The following is a 10,916-nucleotide window of genomic DNA, read 5'->3' as shown; positions in this document are numbered from 1 at the left end:
TAGAATGGTTTGGGTTGGAAGGGACCTTGAAGATCATCTAGTTCCAACCCCCCTGCAGCGAGCAGGGACATCTTCCACTAGACCAGGTTGCTCAAAGCCTCATCCAGCCTGGCCTTGAACACTTCAAGGGAGGGGGCAGCCACAGCTTCTCTGGGCAACCTGTTCCAGTGTCTGACCACCCTCACAGTGAAGAACTTCTTCCTAATATCTCATCTAAACCTACCCTCTTCCAGTTTAAACCCATTTCTCCTTGTTTTGGCATTAATTGCCTTTATGAAAAGTCCTTCCCCAGCTTTCTTGTAGGCCCCTTCAGGCACTGGAAGGCCGCTATAAGATCTCCCTGGAGCCTTCTCTTCTCCAGGCTGAACAGCCCCAACTCTTTCAGCCTGTCCTCATGAGAGAGGTGCTCCGGCCCTCGGATCATCCTGTTCTTTCTGAATGCAGAAATAGTAACAATTTACTTAGTAGTTGCCTGTCTCCTCCAAAATATGTTCCTTCAAATACTTTTAAAATATACCCTAAGGGTAGTTGTTTATTGGTTTGGAGTTGCTTGTTGAGTCTTGGTAACGGTGACAATTAAAATTAAAAACACAAAAAAAGATTTGGGGGTTGGGGGGGACAAATAGTGACTAGTCTTAAGTACTTACCATCTTGGTTTCCCAACAGTCTTGAAGCACAGGGGCAATACGGTAGAATGCTGTAAGCTTGGTTATGCTGGACTCACTGCACCGGAACTGTTGTGTGAGCAACTTGAGCTGTCCCGCCAGGACAGAAATAACCTCGAGCAATATTTCCCAGTAGTGGAGGCAGTGAGACAGGGCCCCTATCTCCCTGGTTTGATTTCTCTTAGGAAAAACTAACATGCACATCTTGCCACTTTCCAGGGAAGCAGTATCTTTGGTCTCAATGTAATTAATGCATATATTTTTTCATTTGTAGCTAATATATGACAGTTTTGCCCAGTATCTGGTAACAGAGAAGGGTTATGACAAAGACTTGCTGACTCTAGCTCCAGACAGCTTAGACTTCTGGTGAGTACATTGAAAATAACAGAAACTTTCTTCATAACTTCCTTTGTACTGTAACTTTTACAAAGCGTGGAAAACAGCTTACCTTATTAGGCGGTTGTTGTTATGATTGTCAAGCCCAATAGATAAATCCACAATTACAGTTTTAAATACTTGTTTGAACAAGTATTTGTCATTAAATACTTCTAACTTGGTATTTTGGAGAGAATTGAGTATCCAAGTTTGTCTTGTGTGTGCTTCTAGCTGTCTAGACACAAGCCTTTTAGTCTGACTTACTCTTATTTTATATCTCCTTTGTTTTCTACCTTCAGATCAGCTGGTAAACCCAGTAATCATCAGAATTCAGTCATTTTTATCTCGACGGATGTAGTTTTGTTTGTGTAAGGCACAATAATCCCAACAGCCTTCTGAGGAATCAAGGAAAGATGATGTAACAGGAGATAGCCCTTGAGTGGCACATCAAGCACACAGCTATGATGTAAAAGACTGAAATGCAAGTTCCTGCTGGCAGCTCAGCAGGAACTTTGGCATGAGCAGTCTCTGGGCTCAGTCTGAGCAGGAGCTTGGGCCTGAATCTCTGATCTTCCAACTTTATAGGTTATTATCTAGGCCTCGAGGGTGGGAGTGTGAAGGCCAGATAACTGCTGAATTTTTTTAGGAGAAACACAGGGGTTTTTTTTAAGTAATGCATGCATTATTCTGTAACAGTTTTGGTGAGTTCTTCTTACACTTCAGTATTTGGACAGTTTCCAATGAGTTCGATTTCAACTTTAATGAGATAAGCAATGTATCTGCATTTCTCAGATTTTGAGGCCTTTGATGCATGAAATCCTTTAAGATCTAGATATCTCAACCTTGGTCCCTTATTGGAGCTGGAGGCTCATTAATATGGATCTGCAAGCCCATAGTGCTGGTAGCTGTGTGTCGGTGCTACTCACCCAGGTGTCATTCCCGAAAGGCTGGGGTCTGCTTGCTGTCTCCATGGCATATCTTCTTTCCTTTGGATACCATATGACAGAGGTGCCATTACTTTTTCAGTCTTATTTATTCATTATTATTCTAGCCACTGAACTCTGAATTAATTTTTCAAACAACCTAAGCAAATATAGATTCAGTTATCTGGAAGGTGCAGATTTACTAGCAGAGTCAGGAACTCTTGTTGAGTGTCTGTCCTAACACTGTCAACTCTCCACCTTGTTAGTGCTGGCTCGTATGGCAGTGCCTCTGCTTCACATGTTCCTTGGATACTCAGTTGCCTCATTTAGAATGACGTTCTACCTCTGTTTCCCATAATAATTGGTGTTATCAGTCTAGTAATAATAAATAGAGGAGTTGCCACCAAGAAAAAAATAAATTTATTTAATAGAAGTGGCTTAAATATCACTTTTCTTAGTTGTATATGTTTGGACCTTAATCCTCCAACCTTATCTATATGAACAGTCACTGAACTCACTGAACAATGGAACTGGATTTATTTAGTAGGAATTTGCTATGTAAGTGAAATCCAGTCCTCACTGTAGTAATATGTATTTGCATATATACAGCATTGTTCAAACATGGAAGTATTTGAAGGGTTGTGGTTTTGCTGCTTTTGTGTAGCATCATTGTATAGATTCTGTAACTGCATTTCTCTAACTTGATATATAACAAGGCATTCCTCTGAAGGCATTAATTGTTTGTTTCTTCCTTAAAATAAAATTGTTCTTAGTTGTAAAGGCTTGGTGTTGGACATTGAAGAAGGCAACTTCCTGAAACTTGCAGAAGATGGAACAGTTTTAAGGTAATGTTGACAATATTTATATTGTTAAACAAATACCCAAATTGCATCCCCTTTCTCAAAGCCATATTTCAATTTTATTAAATATTTAAAACACTAATTTTATCATACATTAAGTTATTATATATAAAAATTCAGATATCCTTTGGTAACATGGTGCGCAGTTTCTCTTAATGTTACATAGCAGTCTTTTCATAATATTTCTATGTTAGCTGCTAGTAAAGAATATCTCATTTTTAATAAACATCTAAGTCTCTGAAGCCATATTGATCTTGAAAGTAAATACACTTTTTCAGTGGCTGCCACTGCACTCTTTGTCCAGTTCTGCTAAGATCCAGGGTAAGGTTTTTCTTTGAACTGTGAGTAACCTGACTTCGGAGTCAATGCTAATGACTAATGCTAATGATGGGAGCACTATTGTCTTTGGACCATACACATTCAACATTCTGCAGGCTTACAGCATATAATTTGAATAGCCTGAGGTAAATTAAACACAGCAACTGACACATTTGCTTTCAAAATTCTGCTTTTTTCTCTTAAAAACTGTATTTTGCCTTCAGTCAGCGTTTCAGTACATCCTTGATGCCTCTTTCCTTCTCTTTTATTTTTTTTAAGCATAGAAAACTGCTATTTTGAATCACAAATCTGAAAAGTAAATATATCTAAAGTATGTCAGTCCAGTTTCCCTCTTATTTTTATCGAGACTGAAAATCCATATAATTTAGTACTCAGAATAGACTGTAGGTTATTTTTCTGATAGCATGTGGGAAAAGGAGCTTGAAGTTGCTAGGGAAAATCAGATCTCATTGAAAGGGAAGAAATACCTGAATCTCTGCTGTGTATCCCGAAATTCATTTAGTACCGTGAATTTTGGTGTACTAAATGCAGAATTCAAGACTGGAGGATATGCGACAGTAAAAGGAAGAGAGATACAGGATTACTTCTAGCATTGCCTGCATTTGCTTTAAAACTGGAATCTGTACATTCTTTTGGGGCCCAATTTGATGGTCAAGCTAGTTGATTTTTAATTCCTAAAAAGGCCTGTGTGTACTTCCATGTTACACAGCTGCTTGCAGGGCACAAGCTAGCACTTTTCTATAGTTCTGCCCTGCACTCTGTGAATGTTAGCAGGCTTCAGAATGATGTATAGGCTTTCTGCACTGTGTTTTATTGTGCAGTGTATATTGATAGTTCAAGTATAGCGAGTGTCCTCACACAATTGAGAACATTCGAGCAATACAGAGTGATTGTGTTAGCAGGTGAGGCACAGTAGCTGTGCTTCCAGCCAACCAAACCTCTGTGTAGTAGGGCTTTTATCAAGGACTGTAATGTATATGATAAAAGCTTAGGTCCTGGAAAGCTTCTGAGTTACAAAGAGTTACTTCTGATTGACTTGCATGCACCTCAGTGTTCAATTGCTGTTCATTAGTGCACTGTTCATTACTGTGCACTAGGAGTAGTTTGGCTGATTTCCTTTTTTTTGTTCCCCCTTTTTTTTTTTTTTTTTTTTTAAATATAAATATATATGTATATATATAAAAATAACATAATGCATCAAATAGGGCAAGCCATGGTACAAAGAGCATGACATCCGAAGAGATCCTGGAGACCTATGGAAGAAGGGAGTGGAAGCATTTTAATACAGTCAGTGGAATGGTTTCCCGCTCAGGTAGCTATATACCTTAGCATGTTCTCTTCTTTGACATTGCCCTGGCCCCTTCAGTGTCTCATAGTATTTGTTCTTACCACAAATATTTAAAAATAATTGAGCTGAGAATTACTGGAACAGGTAAATATTTTTGGGGAGACTTGTTTTTTTGTATTTTCAACTTCTAATACTAGAGTTCAGCTTAGGTTTAGATTACTAGTGATGAGACAAATGAGCTGACATTATAGGAGTGTTTTGGTTATAGAGATGGGCACGTTGTTCCTTGATGAAGTAGACTGAAATTGCCAGTCTATCTCATTTAGGACGTATTTGGCAAATCTTAAATTTTTCATAATTGTTGACTCATTACCATTATTGCTGTTACTGGCGGCCTAGGTGCAGGCGCAAAGAACAGAACAGATCTGGAAATAAAACTTCTCCTCCTGCAGTTTTAAGTTTCTTGGTTTTAAGATGGAAGTCACTTCGAAGGCACTGTGGCTAGGTTTGTGTTCTCACTCTGTGCTTCCTCTCCGTTTTACTTTGATCTTGGCAAATGTGGGTAATACACATGAAGTGCTCAGTTAAGTTGCATTGTCCTGTGTAATAAAGAGATTTTCCTTGAGATTTTGCTGACATAAACGTGTTTGTGATGCATATTCTAAACTGCAGGTAATCATTTGCAACAGGGTAGAAGAGAAAGATTTATTTGGTCATATAGCAAATGTGCCTTTCTTAGTCATTGAAAGGTGCACTTGGTCTCTCTTGTGAATGTTAATCCCTGTTTTGCTGACTTGTCTCTTGGGTATATTGAAGAACAGCACTGACAATATCATGAATACAAAAAAAAACCCCACTGGTTAAGTCCTTTCACTCCTAGGAAAGAGTCATTGAGCATAACCTGGATCTGGGGGGACATTTGGACCCTCCTGACTTTGTTCTGGTTTGGGGGCTTATATAATAATGTAGGTATGCTTCCCCATGGGCTAAGGCACTGGCTGCTGCATGTGTGTGCAAATGACAAGACTGTGTGTAAGATCTGTCCAAATGTTTCTGAAACAACTTCTCAAACCCTTTCTTTTTATTTCCACTGGTAGAGAAATAGTTATTTTGTAAGAGTTTAGTGATACTGACCTGACTCTTAAAACTTGTGGTTCTCCCCCATCTCTTCCACCTTAACTTTTAGAACCTCATTTTTAAGTCTTAATGCCATGATATAGATGAATGACTTTTAGTTGCCAATTATGAGAATCAGAAGTGGGAATAAAGGCTAAGAAAGATTGGGAAGCAGGCAATACTTATAACTAGTAAAATCCAAAAAGGAGCTTATACTCTTATTTAAGTATATTTTTAGTTTGTGATTAAAGCACACAATAAGGATTTAAAAAATAGAATTTGTTATTTTATTTTTTTTTCCAGCTAAATACTATTTGTATGATAATTATTTTGACCTGCCAGGAGCTCTCTTGTGTGCAAGGGTTGTGGACAGCTTAGATCAGGTAAGAACTGGATTGTTTGAAACTGTGTTGCATTATCTTTCTCTTCCCCCACCAGACTTCGTGCATGCATTATTAAATGCATACAAATAGTGTACTGAACAACATCAAGGTCATTAGCTTCTTTCTTGTTTGTAATTATTCATGTCAGACTCAGTGTATTAAAGTTGTCTCTGAACCTAATTGTGAGCTATATGGCATGTTCAGAATAAAAGTACTTCCACAAGAGGGCACAAATAACTAGGATATGAATAGAAATGCACTGTTTTCTCAAGTTTACTCTCTGATATGCAGAATATAGTTCTTAAAATCTGCTGTAATTATACTTGATGATACTTGAATTTAATGTAATGTAAGTCTTCAGAATAACGGTTTGCTAATTTGCAAGGTGTTAATGAGTTGAAAGCTTAATTCCAACCTTTTTTTAAACTTGTTTTTATCTTAAATCTATTGTCTGTATACACAGATGTAAACACACCTCTACAATAGTATCCTATTTTTTTTCTCTGCTAAACAATAAGTTAAATTCTCAAGGCAGAAAATACAATTGCCTGAGCCTTTTTCAGTGCTTTGTAGATAGATAGAATGTCCTAAATCCTGCCTTTGAAGTTTGGTGCTAATTGATCTGGTAGTGTTAAATAAGGCTTGAATCTTTAACTTGAGTGCAGCTGGGGGTAGAAGAGGGTTCTTCTCATACACTAAGTATGTTATGGTTGGACTAGATTATTGTATTGGTCTTTTCCAACCAAACTATTCTATGATTCTGCTGTTTTCAAAAGACTACTGGTGTAATCTTCTAGCTACAGATACCAAAGCACTGCAGCACTGGAAATTGCAAATACTAAACTTTGTCTGCAAAGTGAAATTCAGAGCTGTGAGATGGGTATCTGGGATCCCTTTGGGTATCAGCTGACTTTATGCTTTAGCTTCTACCCTGAAATAGCATGCTGAGTAGATTTCTGCCTAAGTCCAAGTGCTGCATGAAGAGTTAACTAAAGCTAGCTTATCAGGAAGCACTGAGGACAGGTAAGCTGTAAGACTCTTAATTTTGTGTCTGGTTAATCTCCTTCCTCTACTGTTCGCAGCTTAGAAAGCTCTCTCAGATGTGACACCTGTATTGTATTACTTCCTTTTATATTTAATTTAGACTTTGCATGAATCACCTATTTATTGAGAGAGAAAGCATGTTACAGCATGTGTGTAATAAGCTTGCACATTCAGTTACTAGTTTGCAAGTTGCAACACTGACCCTGGATCAGTGCTGTCTTTAGCCAGAGAGAATTAAACCTGTGCCGTTTCTCCAGAGAGCTACCAGAAGTGGGTCATGTGTTCTCTTTATCAGCTAGCAGCTCATGAATATTTTACTGGATGTAATTCCCTGGAATGTTACCATCAACCAGATGAGAAGGATGCAAGCAGGAGGTAGTAGGCCTCTCCAGCACTCATGCCTACAACATGCTGCATCCTAAGGGTTAGAAACCATCGCATTTTCTTCCTCCACGTTTCTGAAAGGAAGTAGAGGCTTCTGTTTCCTGTTCTAGGAGCCTGTTTAGTAAGGGCTATTTTCTTACCATTTTTGGAAAACGTTCTAGGACCAGGAACACTTCCTTCAGGAAACAGATGAGAGAACTGCTAGATTTGGATTCAAAATGAGTTTAGACATGAGTTGAATGCTGGGCTGTTTTATACTGTTAAGAATTAATCTGGTTTTGCTGTGTCCAGAGCCAAAGCTCTTATGTATTTTCAGACAAACCAGAGGAGCTTCAGTGTTTTGGATCTTCGCATTGAAGCTCTACACAAAATACTTCTTTGTCTGATACTTCAGCTAATGAAATCACATTTGATAATCTGCATGCACACAGTTTTCTGTCTGCTTCCTGGGAATCAGTCTGTTTTCTTGTACATCAGCTGTAGATTTGCAAGGAATTAGTTTGACTTTTTTTTTTTTTTTTTCTTCTCTGAGGTCAAATGTTTTGAAGGAAGTGTTTCCATTTTTAAACTAGCATCCATCTGTCCTCAAAACAGCACTCTAGGGAACTATTATAACTCATTGCACGGATTTTTTTTTTTTTTTTAAAGAAACCAACAAAAACACCAAAGTCCCAAACTAAGGAGCCAGTCAGGCACGTGGAGTATGAGGGGAGCGGACAGCTGAATCCGTCTATCTCAAGGTTATTGCTAGCATAGGCTAGTGCCATCTTCCCAAAACACATAGGTGCTCCCCAGCATCTCCTGAACATGGCTTTGAATAATTACCTTGGTTAGCAGCTAAGTGAAGTTTGACATAATGAAAGCTTTTCTCTCTGTTAGTCCTTTTATGTATTTCTGAGGCAGTTTGCTATAGGAAGGAGAAAAAAAAAAAAGTTAAAAGCTGCACTACCATTGTGTCTTTCCTACTGTTAACCCGTAGAGCTGGTGGATGATAAGCAGAGTGCCATAGTGTTTGTCAATCCTGCACAAAAGGCTTGTTTGTGTAACTTGCTGGTTGTGAAATTAAGGGTGGACTGTTCTTATGGAAACCTCCATGGCAGATTAGGCCTGAAATAGCAGTTTACTTCAGTACATATAAACTACATGGGTTTGGTTGGTGATGTTAAGGGTTTGGGGTTTTTTCAGTTTTTGAATGTTTCCCTCTCTAGAAAATGCTTTATGCTTACAAAATGGGCCATTATTCAGGTATCAGTACAGTGGTCAGGACATAGAGGGTCACAAAATCTGCTAACAATTGCATTGAAATTTATCCTAGTGTAGGTGTGGAAAGCCTGTAACAACACTACGTGGTACTTTCCACAGTGTACAAACTCAAAGTGACTGTACCACCTGCTTTGCTGCTGCCCGATCCCTTGTAATTCTGGGCACCTCTTGCAGGCTCTGATCTGTAGCCAGTCCTCTGATCTGTAATACTGGCTGGCTGTGCAATTGCATCCGTGTTTAATTCAGTGCTCCTAAAATTTGTGAAGTTTAAGAGTGCTGTGGGGCTCAGCTGGTTGAGAAGCTTTTCCTCTCCCTTGGTGAGGTGCTGAAAGGGCAGTTGAGGTCAGCTGGAGCTCTTCTGTGCCTGGGCGACTTTCTAGGAACAGCGAGAGACTGTTCACAAGCGCAGATCACCTTCCCCTGTCCTTCTGCCAGAGCTGGGGTTTGGCAGGCTTCCGCGTACAGCGTAACACGGTGCTGCTCAGCCCGGCTTCTGGATGAGTATTTCATACGGTGTTTGGGGTGGAGTTGTTGGCAGAAGGGCATTACCTCTAAATTATAGCAAAGGGTTTCGCCGGTTCTGAGGGCAGAAGGTGATACAAGTACCAGGCTGTAGATAATGTCAACTTGCTATTTGCAGTTCTAGGCACTTCTTTTTCCCAAATTTCAGTGGGATGGTTTGTTCAGTAAGTTGCTGTTCTGTCTAATGCCCCCTTTTGCTGTAACGTTTTAGAGTTCCCCACAAATATGAATCCTTTCTCCTTCCCCTTTCTTCCCTGCACCCCACCATATCCTTCTGAAGTAGGGAGATAACTTGTCTGGAGTTACCCAAAGTTCACACCCACAGCTGGGTATGAGTCCTGATCTCAATTCTACTAAGACTGGCTTACTCAATTTTGAAAATACTTTTGTTTATTATAAATAACATTCCTGTTGCTGTTTCAGTATGAAAGCTCAAAATAGCTGATACTTGATGTAATGACTGGGTTCCTTTTGACACTTACAGCATGAACGTCAGAAAAAATATGACTTCTGGAAGGATGTGGTGGCTGCTATCCAGCACAATTATAAAATCTCAGCTTTTAAAGGTAAGTAGGTTCACTGAAAACTTACTATAATAGCTGAAATTACTACATTTGATTTCCAAAACAAATACATTTGCAAATACACTGTAGGTTATTCAACACAGCTTTTACTTTTCGAGCTTACAAATGGTTGTGTAGTAGACACATGTTTATCCTGAAACAGAACATCTTTATCATTGCTATTTCTATTGAGCAGGAACTGTTTTGCTGTTTTTAACAACACTTGTGATGTGCTACTTCACCGAATTTAGAGGAAAAATGGTTTCTCCCCATGAATAGTAGGGTAATGTGGACATCCTTGAACTGCATTTTGATTCTGTTCCTTGTGGTATTGTACTCCTAAATAAAATCAGAAATACACTGGAAAAAAAAATTAAAGTAGTACTAATATTCGAGATTTTTCTTTACTGCTCTAGTTTTGATTAGAATTCCTCAGGCAGTACTGACACAATGGTGAGGATATTGTATTCCTATTCTTTAAAACGTTTTAAAATTCTGTTATTTTGTTATAAATTTACTAGAAATTGCAGAGGATTATTTTTTTTTTTTATAATAGCCATCCTCCAGCTAAAGCCAACCTTATAATATTGTAATATAAATTAGATTTAGAAAACATCTTGGATAGCCTTCTGCTAGAAATCCTTTTCCTCCTTCACAGACTTAAACTTCTGAGTTTCTATTAGGCATATAAAATAATAAGTTGAGAATAAAGGCCAATCATCTTGCATGTGTGCACAATTAATTAAAATTATTTTTAACTGTAGTTGTTTTGGATTGGGTTTTTTTTTAATATTATATGCAGATCAGTTCAGAATTCTGTATAATTATGCTGATAGTTATCTCTGATAGAATTATCTGTTAATGCAACATTCATTAGGGAAGGGTGTAGTTTGGACCTTCTTAAAACTTACCTTTTGTTCACCAGGGCTGTACTACTTTCTGTATTCCTTTCAAACAAAAGTGCCTCAGAGAGGTTCCAAACAAAAATAGAATTAAAAGACAGGGAGTTATTCTTAAAATGTTTTTGTTTGTTGTTGTTACTCTGTTTCCGTTAGAGCTTAGAGTGTGGTTGGTAGTTAAGAATTCCTCTAGGAACTCATACATAGAGGAAATAACAAGTTAGTTGTTAGTTTAGTTCAACAAGGCCAAATGCCAGGTCGTGCACCTGGGTCGGGGCAATCCTAAGCACAA

At 38.4% G+C, this 10,916-nt stretch overlaps 1 protein-coding gene across 1 annotated transcript; it reads left to right on the top strand.

The window, feature by feature from the left end:
• Positions 1-944: 944 nt before the first annotated feature.
• On the top strand, positions 945-9,728 carry LOC104530799 (5'-nucleotidase domain-containing protein 1-like; the record flags this gene model as incomplete). The annotated part of the gene is made up of 5 exons (XM_029086876.1): positions 945-1,031; positions 2,737-2,808; positions 4,368-4,474; positions 5,870-5,949; positions 9,647-9,728. Coding segments are annotated over exons 3-5 (247 nt in total), but the record flags the coding sequence as incomplete, so codon positions are not given.
• Positions 9,729-10,916: the final 1,188 nt, after the last annotated feature.

The sequence above is a fragment of the Antrostomus carolinensis genome, unplaced genomic scaffold (assembly GCF_000700745.2).
Source record: "Antrostomus carolinensis isolate BGI_N321 unplaced genomic scaffold, ASM70074v2 scaffold29739, whole genome shotgun sequence".
In the NCBI taxonomy this organism is placed as follows: domain Eukaryota; kingdom Metazoa; phylum Chordata; class Aves; order Caprimulgiformes; family Caprimulgidae; genus Antrostomus; species Antrostomus carolinensis.
Note: the sequence above shows the minus strand (reverse complement) of the source record. Positions and strands in the feature narration are given on the sequence as shown.